At 46.6% G+C, this 15,104-nt stretch overlaps 1 protein-coding gene across 1 annotated transcript; it reads left to right on the top strand.

Moving 5' to 3' along the window:
- Positions 1-4,284: 4,284 nt before the first annotated feature.
- On the top strand, positions 4,285-14,444 carry LOC309598311 (solute carrier family 2, facilitated glucose transporter member 5-like; the record flags this gene model as incomplete). The annotated part of the gene is made up of 12 exons (XM_082328755.1): positions 4,285-4,341; positions 5,884-5,982; positions 6,438-6,598; positions 7,108-7,232; positions 9,829-9,981; positions 10,065-10,190; positions 10,478-10,665; positions 11,063-11,173; positions 11,674-11,775; positions 12,190-12,265; positions 13,420-13,547; positions 14,211-14,444. 12 exons carry the CDS (start codon positions 4,285-4,287, stop codon positions 14,442-14,444), a joined length of 1,560 nt encoding a protein of 519 aa, XP_082184881.1.
- Positions 14,445-15,104: the final 660 nt, after the last annotated feature.

Here is a 15,104-nt window from a genome sequence, read left to right as displayed (position 1 = left end):
CCTTCAGTTTCTCTATCCTAAATACTGCCATCCCTGAGCATGTCTCTGCGACTTGGAGCTCAGTGTGCTCCAGCACACGGACTAGGGGTTGATGTCAGAACGAAGGGCAGGGAGCCGAGCTGTGTGCTGGTTTCCAGCAACTCTTGGGAGTCTTTGAAGTTCACAGAGAGGTTTTAAGTATATAAAGACAGAAAGAGCTGTATGTGTGGGGAGGGTGCTGGCTGCCTGTTATGGACTATGGGAGTGCAGCGTGGGGAGGGGAAGTACGAGAAGCTAGGCCTGCGGAGAGCAGGGCTTGTTAAATAACAAGAGCTGGAAGGAAACTGGGCTGGAAAGATGAGAAGGACTTGTGGCTGGAAGTGGAGTTGGAAGTTTTAAGTCTGACTGGATAAAAAAGTACAAGCCTGCAATGAAAATGTTGAGTGGAGAAGAGTGGGCGGTGTGAAGGAGGCAGGAGTGGGAGGCAGCTCTGGATTGAGGGGAATAAAGAGCAAAGGGCTGTAACGGCTGGAGGGGGCTTGCCCATGCTCTTTCCCCAGGCAGAAGCTGGTTAAACCTAGTGAGTTCACCTCTCACTTACACGTACTATCACTACTGTTATACTACTTATCAATAATGCTAATACAGATTTGGTCATTGCAAAATCCTGTTCTCCTTTTTTCCTTTTTTGTGTTCTTCCCAAGGTTTGACTCTAATTGTGCCAGATGATCCCTGGCTCTAGGAGTGAACCAAGGTTCTGTAGTACAGGAGGATTTGGGTGATGCTGGCTTTACTTTAAAACCTAGAAATTGTGTGTTTAATGAACCATCTATTTGCAAAAAAAGGCTAAATCTTCTTGTTGCTAAAGCAGAGGAGCATCTTAGAAAAGTAATTTCTGGTTGTGCCACTACTATCTTCTCTTCTCATCGTGAAGAACAGTTACAGAGGTGACACCAAAGTACTCTAATGCCAAACCTCATGTTCGTAAGACTTACGGCTGCGTAATACAAGCCACTCCTGCTACTCAGCAGCAGTGTGAATGTCTTGTGCTGCACCGAATTCCACCTATCTTGTAGTCTGTGCAACTCCATAGGGCACCGCAGCAATCAATGCAGAGCGGCAGGAGCGGGCAGAAGGCAGGTCTCGGCTGGCGCAGTCGGTATGTCTGTCCTGGACAGAAGAATGAACCCACTAAGATCCAAGAGGGCAGTGTGGGCATTTTGACAGTCAGGTGCTTCTGCTGAGCAAAGTGCAGATGGGGATTTAATATCTCAGCATTTCAACACTTTCTGAAACATCATCTGGGTCGCACAACCCTGCCAATAGAGAAAGGACCAGACAGTTCCCAGACCAACTTCTCAGATTGTGATAGGGTTAGTTTGCAGATCTGTCCCCTCTTTTTTCTTTTTATTTTGGGGATGCATCTGCGTGGCTGAGGCTCTTCCGAGATGGCCTTTGAGGGCAGCAATGCAAAAGGAAGAAGGTTGGCAGGATGCTACCTAGCATTGCCTTTGTGCAGTGAAAATAAGATCTCGTTTACTTTTTAGTTCCAGAGCCTTGTGTCTGCTGCTGTTCACCTGCAGAGTGTGCTTGCTTGTTCAGCAATCGCCTTTCCTATTGCTAGGGGACCAGACTGCCATATCTGCCTCTTACTTAATTGGCTGGAAGCCATTTATGCAGCTGATAAAGCAGTATCTGTATGTGACTTATTTGCAGGCAAATAATTAGTTACTTAAATTTTTGTTTCACCTTGAGGCCCCAGTTGTAGCTCAGGGCTGCATATGAGGTTGAATTAGCCTTGACTGAACGTGCAGTTCCTTCCCAAAATGCAGGGGAAAAGGCTGCTAATGTCACTCTTTTGGACACGTACTGTGGGATGTCTCCTAATAAATCTCCTTACCGCAAGCGTTGCAATCGGCATGCTGCAGCATGGCTGGCTGGCAGCTCCTAATCTAACCATCACTTTTCTATAGCTCACTGCTAATGTTCTCCAGCAGATTTATTCTCCTGGAAACTAAGCCTCCCCTCTTAATCATTTTTGCCAAAGATAGCACGGTTTCATAGGACCCAGCTTTGAGCACAGACAATTGGGCTGAGCGTAAATGGTTTCCTGCACACGTGCACAGAACTCTTGCCATGTGGTGGACAAGTGCAGAGGAGAGAAGATGGAGAGCTGAGTTAATGTCTTCAGGCAAATGCACTCTGGGGTGAAGAGCACATGTAAGAAGCTTGGTATGTGCTGTCGCTGAAGTGGAAAATGTGCTTGTAAAATGCCTGTAAAACTTGCTCTCTTTGCTTGTTACTGGCTCTGTTCTTTGCCCCAGTCCAACAGGATCTCAGCTGTTGGAAGTTTATACCCCTGCAATTGCTTTGAAGTCCAAGGAGAAGTTCATTCACCATCCTGTCTCCATTCATCAAACTCTTCCAAGATCATCCCAGTGCTGGTTACTACCTTATGGATGTTGTTACCAGGTTCTTGCTGTGATTAGCAAATATTGAAAGTGTTCTGCTGCCACAAACAAATATTTACTCTGAAGGATTTCTGATGGCAAACATACATGTGCTGTTTGTTTTCTGTATGTGTCAAGATTATTTCTTCAAGTTCAGGAAAGGAGTTTAAAGACCAAGATAGAGAATTCTCCTTTCTTATAATTACTGAGCATCAAAGTGGCTGTCATTCTGCCAAGAGCTCCCAGAATGAGAAGGTCTTTAAGAACAGGAATTTCATGAAAGAAGTTTGTCCTCCCTGCAACTTCCCCACCCCTGGGGCGGAATGACTCACTTTGCATTTTCCCCTCTTCTGGGCAAAGATCTGTACAAGTGAGAACTAAACTATTGCTGGGTGGGCGATGATGTCTCCCACTTGTTTTGGGGTGCGTTGAGCAATGTTTGAAGGCAGTATGGGAAAAGCTGAGCTGGCTCAGACTGTCTCGGTTAGTGCCAGCTAGCTACAACCTCTCAATGGGAATGCAGAGGAAGGCAGAGAAAGATGAGTGATGGGTTGAAATGAATATGCTGGTCTGCATCTCTCCTCAGTTAAGACGCCACGTGATAGGTGGGACTGAAGCAGGAGTAGTTCCTGAAAGACAGGAGTGTTCTTGAGGTGTGATTCACTGTCAAGACAGCTTAGCAAACAGCATCCTTGAGGATATTAATTTATAACAAATGCAATAAAAGACAAATGACAAGAAGCCTAGGGACTAAGTTCCGCTACCCTGAAAGCAACAGGGCTCTGTTCCCCTTCCTATTTTTAGAGCAGGGTGCTTTCACCTGGAGGAAGGGAGGCTGCAGCCAGTCAAAGAATGCATGCAAGGCGCATGAACAACTCCTGTTGCTCAAGAAGATGCATTTTTTTTTTAAGCTGGCTGTTAAAGATAGATGGACCAATGACAACGAGGTTTGGTTCCAGTTTCTCCAACTGCTGGAGGTATCTGAACTTTGTATTTCTCTGATAAACTAGAAATTGTAGTCGACTATTAACCAAGTCCTGTACTGTTCAAAGCAGTCTCGTAGTGTAGGAGGTTAATACTAAGCCAGCAGCACGTGGTATACCTTGCATGTAGAGGGAAGGGAACGACTGTGCTTTGGCGGAAAAACAGTGTGTTCTGTGCGCTGTCAAAAACACAAATCTGAGAGGAGGAACCTGTTCTCTGCGAACTGCGAAAGTGCCCTGAGCAAGTTGGTCTGTGCAAGGTAGGACAATGAGGAGCATTTCGGCCCGAGGGCAGATACGCAGTTTGTGGCTGCAGGAGGATTAATACAGTTCAGTTTTATCGCTGTGGCCCATGGCAAACACCCTCTCTGTTGCCAAGGCTGCTCCCGCAGAATGCCCATTTTCCATGGAATGCAGCAGTCGCCAGGCAGCCTCTCCAGCTGCGCTGTCCGCAGCTGCCCCGGACCTGCAGCTCTATGGCTACAGACTCACCTTGGCCCATGTACGCGTAGCTGGGGGGAACCAGCGCGTTTAGCAGCTTTTGCAATAAGTCTGCCCCTTCGAGTTGGGCAGAGGAGCCTGCTTCCCCTGTAGCTAGGCAGCACCTCTGTTTTGAGTCCGGATCTGGCAAAAGAACACCTGACCTAGCGGTGACGGACTTGAACACGGAAAAGAAAGAGAAGACGCGAGGGAGCCACACAGAGTAAGGGAATGATCAGACAACAACAACTTACTTCGGCTGACAGAGCTCGTCGTTGATTGGATATCTTCTGAAAAGTCAGAGGGGGGTTTGTATAGGGCGTTTCCATCCCCTGCCTCGTCTCTTTGGGCTATAAAAGCCTGTACTTGGCATCTGCGACTCCAACACCAAAATGAAGTTGAAAGGGGAGAAGCAGGAGAGCTCTGACTACAACGAAGGTTCAAAGGGGGTAAGTATGCCAGCCTTCAAACTTCTAACTTGAGCCTCCCACAGAGATACAGAGCAAGCTATTTGAGATCTGCAGGTGCTTGTAGAGGAAGGAGAAGACCAAGACCTTTCGGGCGAACAGTTTGTCTGTCTGCAGCGTGGTGTTGCACTGAGTCTCATGATTTTCTCCCTTTGCAGCTGACCCACCATGTAACTTCGGTGTGACTTTCCCCTTCTGTGTGCGAGTCTTCTTTCCTGCTTTCTAATCAGTTTTAGGCCGCAGACGCTTTTGGATGGGGGCTGCCTTTCACAGCAGCATTTTTGTGGAATCTTGCACAATGCAATGCTCGTGTATGCCAGAGGTTTTCCTAAAAGTGCTGAATGTGAACAATTAACACCAGTGGTTCTTTTGAGCTCCTGGGATTTGTTTAATGAGAGCAAGGCAGCCTGCTTTTCATCACCAATGAGAGAATGTCAACAGTCTGCTCCTAGAAAACGTAGCTGGAAGCCTCAGCTTCCTCCTGATCCTTATTCTGAGATTGACTTGTATTTTGATCTCCAGCAGTGCCTTAAACTCTGCAGATCTCTGGAGGTGAGCTGCTAGAGCTTCTGAGGAATATAAGGGGTACCAGCAGCGATTTGGGCAAACGTTCAGTTAGGGGAATGATGGATCCTTCATGTGGGACCCGAGTTGAGTGTCAGGACATAAAACCTTGCAGACATTAAGGCTAATGATGGTGACAGAAAATTATATGTGTCTGAATGAGAAATTACTTTATTGATGTAGCAGCAATGAGATATATTGAGCTATATAAAAAAACTCAAAACCAGCTCAGTCACCACAGTGGGGCCAGCCTGAGGACTGAGTAGCAACTAAATTGTTGTGAAAAGCAAGTTGCTTGTAACCCTGAGGACTGTGTACCCACAGACGTGGTTGGTGTTTGATCCTACTCCAGATGGCAATTTTACCCTTCTGTTTCACTGCAAAGTGCTGCTCTTATACCCCACAACCAAGCCCTCACTGAGCTACTGGATAAGTTCTAATTGGCTTCAATGGCAATCGGATTGGATCCATAAACAGCTTGATCCTGAAACGTGGGAGGCAGAACAAGCCAGCCTGTGAAAGCAGAACAAATGAAGAGGAAAGGGATGTTGCCACTTCATGCAAAAATCTCTTCTTTTTAAAGCTTTCCTGTGCCAATATCCTGTGTTATTTCACTAACCAATTTGCAAGTTGGAAAAAGAATAATCACATACAACTTTTTTTTTCCCTGCGGGGTGGTATTTTAAGAATGATAACTTAGAAATTATTCATCATCTGAATGATCCATCAATACCAGGAAAGAATAGGATGAATTACTGTGATGACTATGTGCAAATCAAGCAGAACGAAATGAGTTATAATGAAAACAACCCAGTGGGCTTTCTTTATACAGTAACGTGAAGTGAAAAACACGCAAAGCAAGTCTTAGGGTATTTCTTTGTTTTTACTGAATGCTGTTTATGCCTAAAAGCCAAACCTGCTTCTAAGGTATCGTTTGTGTGTTTTCTTTCCCCTCTGCAGAAAATGACACTTTTGCTTGCACTGGTATCGCTGATATCTGCATTTGGATCTTCTTTCCAGTACGGCTACAACGTGTCTGTGATCAATTCTCCAGCCCCGGTAGGTTGGACTGTGGAGCGGACCATGACCTAGGAGTAGGATTACAAACAAAACAAGGCAGGAGCGTAGCAGTAGGTTACGGGTGTTTGTGGGCAGATGCTTGTACTTCGTGCTTTGAATCCCCAGGCTCCTGGTGAGACGTGGTTCCCCAGAAAGGAAAGGGGGGCTGTTGAGGTGTACAACACTACTGCTGGGACTGTGTGCCTAGGAGAGGCAGGGCATGAGGAATGCCTTCCCTTCTGGAAACCAGGCAACTCCTATAAGGCGGGATAACTTGTAGTAACAGTTATCTACTCTAGGCTTCTCCATCCCTCTCTTGCATTCATTTTCCAACTCAGCCATTCTGGTTTTTAGCAAGACGTTTGTGTAAAGCTTTATGGCATTTCTTGTTAACTAGCTTTTACAGCATGACAATTTTACTTACTGTGCTAAACACGCTCTGTATTTCATTCCAGTACATGCAAGACTTTTACAACCAAACCTACTTCCACAGGAATGGAGTGCCTATGGACAGTGGCTTCCAGACGCTGCTCTGGTCTCTTACTGTGTCCATGTACCCTCTGGGTGGCTTCTTTGGGTCCCTCATGGTGTGGCCTCTGGTCAACAATTGTGGCCGGTACGTGACAGTGGTGTTTAACACCCTTCACCAACAGTTTGCTGGGTTCAGATAAGACTTGCCTCACCGGTCACTCCTGCTTGTCAAGCCCATCAGGAGCATGACTGTGTCACACACTCCTTGATTGTAAGGCAGATGGGCTGGTGATTAGTTGCTGGACTCAGAAATACGTGTTGTCTCCCACGTGTAGAAGAATTTATATGGCTTCAGTATGGCCAAGGCCAGGCTGCATGCTGGGCACTGAGCCAGGTAGAGAGCAACGATGAAGGTCCCGGGCTCGGATCCAAGATCAGGCCCAGCTTCTGCTGCTTGGGTTTCCTGAGAATTCGGTTCTTTATTGAAGCCTTCCTTCCCTGCAGGAAAAATGGGATAATTGCCACTTTCTCTTTGATTAGTCTTTGGGATGGTGATTCATTTGAGTTTTGGACAGTATGACGCAGCGGGGATCTATCTGCTTTTGGGGCCTTAGAAGAAAAACGGAATCTGTCTCCTTCTCTCTTACTTTGCAGAAAGGGCACTTTGCTGATAAATAACATCTTCTCCATTGCTGCTGCAATCCTTATGGGAACCTCAGAGCTAGCAAAAACCTTTGAAGTAATCATCCTTTCACGTGTGATCATGGGAATATATGCTGGTAAGTGAGAGGCTGGATGGTAAAGGGAAAGCAACAAATATATTCTTGGCTATGTAAAGGTGTTTTATTCTCACAACAGATGGTTTCACAGGTAGAACGCTTTAGCCAGACATCTGCGTAACAATGCTGTACTTGCTAGAATAACAGTTGTCATCTGCACATTGCAGAAGTACTAAAGATCCCTAGTAAACAGCAGTGAGACTGGAATTTCAGGTGTAGAGAGATGTGTGTCTGTAGATGCAGCTATCCTCTCTAATAAGCATCTGCTAGGCACTAGAGCTCCAACAGCCAGCAAACCTGATGATGGTAATCTGGTTTCCCAGACATCTTAAAGCAGATAGCCTAACTTTTTTTTTTTGCTTTTTAACATAATCAGAACCAGAATAATCCTTCGAAGTCAAAGTCATTGGAGACAATGCTAGATCCAACAATCCAGTCCTGGAACTGCCTGTTCTTCCTGCAGGGGAAAAGAAATGTTAAAAGGGAAAGCAAAGGGTTCAGAGCCACTGGATTTGCTGCAAAGATAGTGGGGAGCCAAGGAGAAGGGTGTATGTGAGTTGCTGATATAAGCGGCTGTATTAGAGCTACAGTAATATGGAACAAACAGAAGCCCAGAACGGCTGGGTACCCCATGCAGGCCTGTCCTGAGCCTGCGCAGAGCCAGGTTGATAAGGGTCCTAACAGCATTTGGGCTCAATTAATTGGCTTTGGGCTGGTGAGACTGCCATGCTCCGTGGTTTATTAGTGCATAGGGGTATCCTGTAAAGAGAAAACAAGAAAACGAGAAACTAACAGAGGAAAACAAGGTGATCTGTACCACGTAGCAGCTGGGGAGCAGGAAACTTATCTAGTCCAATGGCTGGGGTTTGGCTTTTGACTCTGCTAAGCCTGGCAACTGCTCTTAGCATTGGTTCTCTGAATAAATACTAAGGGACGTGTTAAGTGTGCTCCCTCTTTCCAGTTATTTATAACTGACAAAAGAACCTGGGCTGGCTGTCCTGACTTGCCCTTCACAGCTTGACCTCCCTCGAACTGCGGACGCTGTGCCTGGGCAGGGAAGCTGCTGAGCCATGGGAGCCTGCTTCAGGCTCGCCGGGATCCGAGCATCGCTGTTCCGCAAAAGGGCGGCTCCGGTGCTGGTAGCACCGCTGTCAGCCCTGTTGTACGCAGGGCCCCTCTGACAGGGCTTCACCAGCACAGGTCTGAACAGTTAAAAGCCACTGTTACTTCAATGCAGTAGTCCAGGAGTCCCTGCGAGTGTGTTTTTTAATCTGGGCAATTAAAAGGCTGGTTATGGTGTGAACTTAAAATGCCTCATGAGTTCAGTTTTATAATGTTTTCTAGTTGCTTTAATACTTGTTTCCATGCCTTTTGGCTTTCGGATAACAGCTTGATCATCTCGGTAACTCCAAGCTCCTGAAGGCTAGGAACTTTAGAAATGTAAGATAAGAGTCTCATGTGGTCACTTGACTCCAGGAGTTTGGGGTTTGCGTGCCAGGATTTACAGTGTAAGCACGGGAGCTGGCAGCTCTCTGGGGTTACTCTGGGTACCCATGCAAAGTTCCTCAAAATAGCCTGTGTCCTTAGTGTCCTGTTAGAGCAGAAATACCTATTCCAGCACGCTACCTGTAAGAGATCTCAAACCAGCAAAGCGCTCTCTGCAAAGCGTTACTGAGCAAATAAAGGAGTAGTGAATTTTTAAAAGCCAGTAAGAAGTCACATCCTTCCACCCTCACATCAGCTTGTTTGGATACTGATTTCTTTTCTTGTTTTATAGGAAGTAGAAATTCCTCCCTTACACTTTGAGTTTGTTTCCAAAACTGAAGTAGCACACAATTTTTTCTTTGCGTGTATTGCGTTGAAGTACTTGGCAGACCCTGCTGGGAGAAAGCTGCTTTTAGGAAGACAAACACTGAGAGCCCCCAAATCATCTGCCAGCTCTGTAGGCAAGACAGGCTACCGTTAGCCTTCTCGGACTCCTAAAATGCTTTGCTGCTGAGCAGTTGGTAAGCTAGACCCTCAAAGCACCAGAAGGTGGGCAGGTTGCGCTCCCAAGGCCCGTCATGCACATGTGGTTGGTTCCCTACTGTATTTCAATTGAAATGGGTGAAGCAATCCAGGCTTCTTGAATTAACTCCAGCATGGGAATGCCTCTGCAGCTTAGCCACAGAGACTATTTCTGTCTTAAGATACGTGAGTGTAATAGTGACAGGCTTTGCGAAGGGACAGCATTACTTATGAACAGAGAGGCAGTGGGACAAACTTCTTTCTCGAAGGGCTCCCAGAGAAAGCTAGAGTCCTGGGCACCAGATGCAGTGATGGATTTTGTAGCTGTCCACCTACTGAGTGAACCAATGCCACAGATTTTTTGTCCCATGTTTCACTGAAGAGTGAGGAAAACACACATAGCTTATTCCCTGGCCAGAAGATGACATTAAATCTTCAGCTGGAGCAGAAGCGTTTGAGTGTGAGGTTTCCATATCTCCTGTGGTCCAGCAGGGATCACTTTGGTCTCACATGGTAAAAAGGCACCTTTCTGAAGATGGTGAGTGTGCTGAGGTCAGCTGCATGTCTAACATTGTTCTCTAACTACTAGGTCTGGCCTCCAATGTGGTTCCCATGTTCCTTGGAGAAATGTCGCCCAAAAATCTGAGAGGTGCTATTGGGGTTGTACCCCAGCTCTTCATCACCCTGGGGATCCTTGTAGCTCAGATCCTTGGTCTCAACAGCATCCTTGGGAACGCTGAAGGTAAAGCCCTGGCTCAGGACTTTCCTGTGGGCTCCACTGGGGAAAGATTTCTCACAGTTGTCATCTTGTCTCACTTGTTGCAGGCTGGCCCGTGCTGCTGGGGCTCACTGGGATCCCATCACTAATTCAGCTCCTTATATTGCCCTTTTTCCCTGAGAGTCCCAGATACCTGCTGATACAAAAGGGCAACGAAGAGCAAGCCCGACAAGGTACAGCATCATCCTTTAAGGAAAGGGGAGGTGGAATGGGATAGATCTGACTGTGGGACATGACTGACAGCAACCAACAGTGAAGCAAGCGAGTGTGAAATTCTTCATTGACAAGTTGCTGGTGGATGGAATTCCTGCAACAATGCTCCTTTCTCTGCATATGCGAATCCCTGATTTCCCACCATGGAAGCACTGCTGCCTATATTGTTCTGACTTGATTTGAAGGAGGAGAGCTCACTGTAGACCTGTTCTCTGGGGTCCATAACTTACCTTCCTCTCCCAACTAGCTCTGCAGAAGCTGAGAGGCTGGGATGATGTGGACGATGAGATCGAAGAAATGCGCAAAGAAGACCAGTCAGAAAAGGAAGAAGGACATTTCTCTGTATTCAGCCTGTGCACCTTCAGAGGCTTGCGATGGCAGCTCATCTCGATCACTGTCATGATGATGGGCCAGCAGCTCTCTGGGGTTAATGCGGTGAGTGGGAAGGCATGTGGGAAAGGCCAGCGGGGTGAGTAGTAAAGGGATGGGACTTTAGAGTGGATGATGTGGGCCAGTGTTGACACAGGAGCTGGAACCTAGGACACAGGAGTACCCCTTCCTCAGGGACACTGGTTCTGCGCCATGTTGTGGTTGGTTGACCCTGACCGATACCAAATCCAGTACACACATGTACTAGATAAAGAGTCAACTGTCGTGTTTGGACGTTTTGAGTAAGGTGTTTGTGCCTGAATCCAAATATCAATGTCTCCAGAAATGGAAGAATTCACTTCTCAGGCTTCTGTGTACCAGTTCCAGGATGTAAAAGCAGCCAAAATGGGATTCCTATGTTCTGCCTTTGGCCACATATAAACACAGCTGTGGTTTTCTGCAGGTCTTCTACTACGCAGACAGGATCTTCCAGTCGGCAGGCGTGGACAGCAACAACGTTCAATATGTCACTGTGTCGATAGGTGCCATCAACGTTGTCATGACTTTGCTTGCTGTAAGTTTCTATTAGGGCTCTTCCTGAGTTCTACCTCGTCCAGTCTCCCCTGTCTGTCTCTGTTTCAATTAAGTTATATTATTTGCACATACTGTGAGTTGCTTTGCACAATAGATGCCCTGCAGTGTCCCTTGGTTGAAGGCAGCTATGTTGAAGTCATTAATTATTAATCATACTGATTTCTCACACGCCTCAGAAGTTTTCGGTCTCTGGTCTCTAGGCTGATATGCCCTCCTTTTGCTGTCCAGTGTTACCATGCAGGGCTTCCAGGCTGTTCTCACTGGGACTGGGTACGGAAGAATGGCCTGCCCATTCTCTCGGTGTTACTGACATCCAGCTTTTTGCAGTTCCTGGGTGACTTCATGCCCACAATCCATCAGTAGATGGTGGAAATTTCACTGAATTTCTTAAAAGACAAAGACTGCCTTAACAAATTTTTCTGCAGTAAGAAGTGCTGTGCCCCAGGTGTCTGGTCACTCACCCCCTTCTGCGTCTTTCAGGTTTTCATCGTGGAGTCCCTGGGGAGGAGAATCCTTCTCCTTGCTGGCTTTGGATTGTGCTGTGTCTCCTGTGCAGTGTTAACTCTGGCCCTCAATCTCCAGGTGTGTAGCTGAATGGCTCAGGTGATCCTACCCGTGCATTTCTGGACCTTCCAGGGACCAGGCCATTGGTACATTTGGAAGTTGCTTCTACACCCTTGGGGGGCAGGGGACAGTATGAAAGGTTTCTGTACTTGTATATCTACCTAAAGTAAACCCAGGAAGAGCTAGGATCCTGCTTGTCTGAATGCTACTTCCAGTATGTCGTGTTCATAATACCCATTACATCCATTTGTTGGCAGCAAAGATCATACCCAGGCTATAATTTTTGTGGCTAAGTATGGGCATATCTGGCAATGGAGGGTGATGCTGGCTTTAGAATGCCTTCAAATCTTACTACAAATAGTGCCCTGAATGTGTTGGTGAGGTTGAGATAGGAACCACATCTAACCTAACCTGTGATTAAATTCTTCGCAGGCCACTGTCTCGTGGATGTCTTACCTCAGCATAGTGTGTGTCATCGTTTACATCATCGGACATGCCATTGGAGCCAGTAAGTATGCACAGTTTAGTCCAGTCTCCTCCCCAAGCTGGGTAGAGCCAAGTGTTACGCTGAACTTCAAATCACAGGCTTTGTGGAGCTCATCCAAGGAGATCAAGTTTCTTCTCTGTGTGGCCATGCACCTTGTTGATTGTCAGCTGGGCTTATGTTCCAGTGATTTGCTGGCTGTGTCCATGTGGCAGGGGAGCATCTGGCTTTGAAGAGGAAAAGCAAAGGCACAATTGTGCTTGTGCCTGAGACTTCCCCAGTAAGATCTGGAGCAAAACTATGCTGAGATAGTGAGCCCTACCAACTGGGCAGAGATGTTGCATGCTTGCGTCTATAGGCAACAAATCAAATTAGAAGCAACTCAAATTATAGACGTGGCCCTGTACATCACTTTGCAGAAAGGAGATGTGCAGGTAGATGTGGATATTGCAAAGGCTTTGTCCTGACTCTGCTTCTTAGTGTGGTAGAGTTGTCTGTTTAGCTTGGAAAGCCATGCCAGACCCTTGCTGGATGCAGCAATGCGGTTTTGAAACTCCTGTAGAAGTTTCACTGGCAGATGGAATTACATGCAACCTTTCCTTTTCTATTTATATCACCAGGCAGATTCAAGTGCCAGGGGCAGGGAGATTGCTGGAGGGAGACCACCAGGCCAGCTGGACTTGTGGCCTGACCTCGTGAATGAGAACATGGCCTGTTTCTGCTTAACCATGCCACAGGGCGGCGGTGCGGGGAGCGGGCCTGAGGGCTTGTTCCATGAGTCCTTCTTCCAGGACCCGCATGTGTTGGGGGTTTCTCTGTTCTTTTTTTAAGAAGCAGTCTCTTGCTTAGTTGCTGCTCACAGGGTGCTCCCTGGAGAAGCAGTTTGTGTTTATCAACCTTATTTTACAATTTGTGCAGGAGATGGGTTCATGGCTAAGGTGCAGCCGTAGGAGAAAAGAGGTTGACTGCTATGTGTGAGCTTAGGAAAGTCATCTAGTTGTCCTGTTTTGGTTTGTTTGGTTTTTTTTTTTAATTTAATCCCTTATTTGATTTATTGGGTGTTTCTAAACACTAGTAGTTTAGAAACTATTGCCTGCCACTGAAATGAACAGTATAATCTAGGAATTCAGAGTGGGGGAATTGCCTTTGGGATTTCCAAATATGCAACTGCCTTCCAGGTCCAATTCCCTTTGTGATGATCACCGAGATGTTCCTGCAGTCATCCCGGCCCGCAGCGTTCATGGTGGGTGGGTCTGTGCACTGGCTATGCAACTTCACTGTGGGGCTTGTGTTCCTCTACATGGAGGTAAGATGCGATCACGCGACAGGGCAAGACTTCAGCTGAAAATTAGTATCTTCACCCCTGTGTTCTTACAGAGAGCCCTCTTAACCCTGCGAGCCATAAACACCCAAGTTGGTTCCCAGTACCTCTATGCAGAATTATAACATCAGTTTCTTGCCCTTAATATAATCAGCATTTTTATCATATCTGTCTGTTGCATATGCTTTAAAAGAAAGCAGTTATTTTTCCAGGTGAATGTCTGATCGTGAATTCAGGAGCATGGAAAAGATTACAAATTCCCCATCTACTATTTTAGCCAATTTTAGCTTTTGATCTGTAGGTCACCAGTTCAAACTGATCCCCACTAGTAGTGATCCATAAATGGGTACAGTTGCTGATTTTAGCCTGTGCAAAGGGAGCTGGTGAGTTTAGTTGGATTTCTGTAACAGACCCTCAGCCTCATTTTCCAGTAAATCCATGGTGGTTTCCAATAAACCCATGGTGGTGGTATGAGAAGACAGAATCTAGAACCACCCCTAACTTCTAGTCATTCAACTTAAAATATATGCACATCACTGTGGCTGCTTTTTCTTATAGCTGTCTCAGGGTTCAGCATGTCCAAATCACGTAATGTACACAACTGGAGTATTCCTCTGATCCCTGCTCTGCCTTCTTTCATTGCCCTAGGCTGGACTGGGGCCCTACAGCTTCCTCATCTTCTGCGCCATCTGCCTCGCCACTATAGTTTACATCTTCTTTATTGTTCCTGAGACGAAGAACAAAACCTTCATGGAAATCAACAGGATCATGGCCAAGAGGAACAAGGTAGAGATTCAGGAAGATGAAGAAAAGCTTGAGGATTTCCACACTGTCCCAGGGGGGCAGGCAGAGAAGAAAGCAATCTCCAGCAGTGAGCTGTGACCCAGACCAGTGTTTGGCCTGGCCCAGACATTTTTCAGGATCTGTTCATTGGGAGAACAAATACATCAAATCATCGTTTGATACTGATCTTCATTCAGACCTTCTGCAAACTTCCCACAGCAGGAGCTTCCAAATAAGCCATTGTGTCTTGAGGGTGTTCTCATTGTGAGTAATTAGCAGGACCACTCTGCTTCATGGCATAGCCACTGCCAAGGCAAATTCCTCGTTCGTGGTATTTGTCACAGGGAAAGGGCAACATCCTCAGCCAGCTCAGTTCCTGTGATCAAGTAACCTATATCATAACATATGTCCCTGATGTCCTGACTGACACATCTCAGGTGTGACACGAGCCAGCACCTGGGCTGGGTTTTGGTCAGTCGTGTGCAAGGAGTGCACTATATTCCTCTGAGGAACTGTCATTCATGTATTTGAGGGGCCAGCATGAGTGATGCCAGGGCTGCGGTGCTCTGGAGTGGAGTGAATGCCATTTGTTCTGAGGTACTTTGTTAGATAACGGCATTTATTGTGTCAACTCTTGTCTGTCCTTTGTGTGCTTCAAAGGACCGCTAAACTGGAAATGTGTATCACTATAATCTCACCCCTACCCGTCACTGCCTATCTCCTTCAAATCAAACCTAGTCCTCAGCTGTTGCTGATGAG

This window comes from Platalea leucorodia, assembly GCF_965183815.1.
Source record: "Platalea leucorodia genome assembly, chromosome: 17".
NCBI classification, from domain to species: domain Eukaryota; kingdom Metazoa; phylum Chordata; class Aves; order Pelecaniformes; family Threskiornithidae; genus Platalea; species Platalea leucorodia.
Note: the sequence above shows the minus strand (reverse complement) of the source record. Positions and strands in the feature narration are given on the sequence as shown.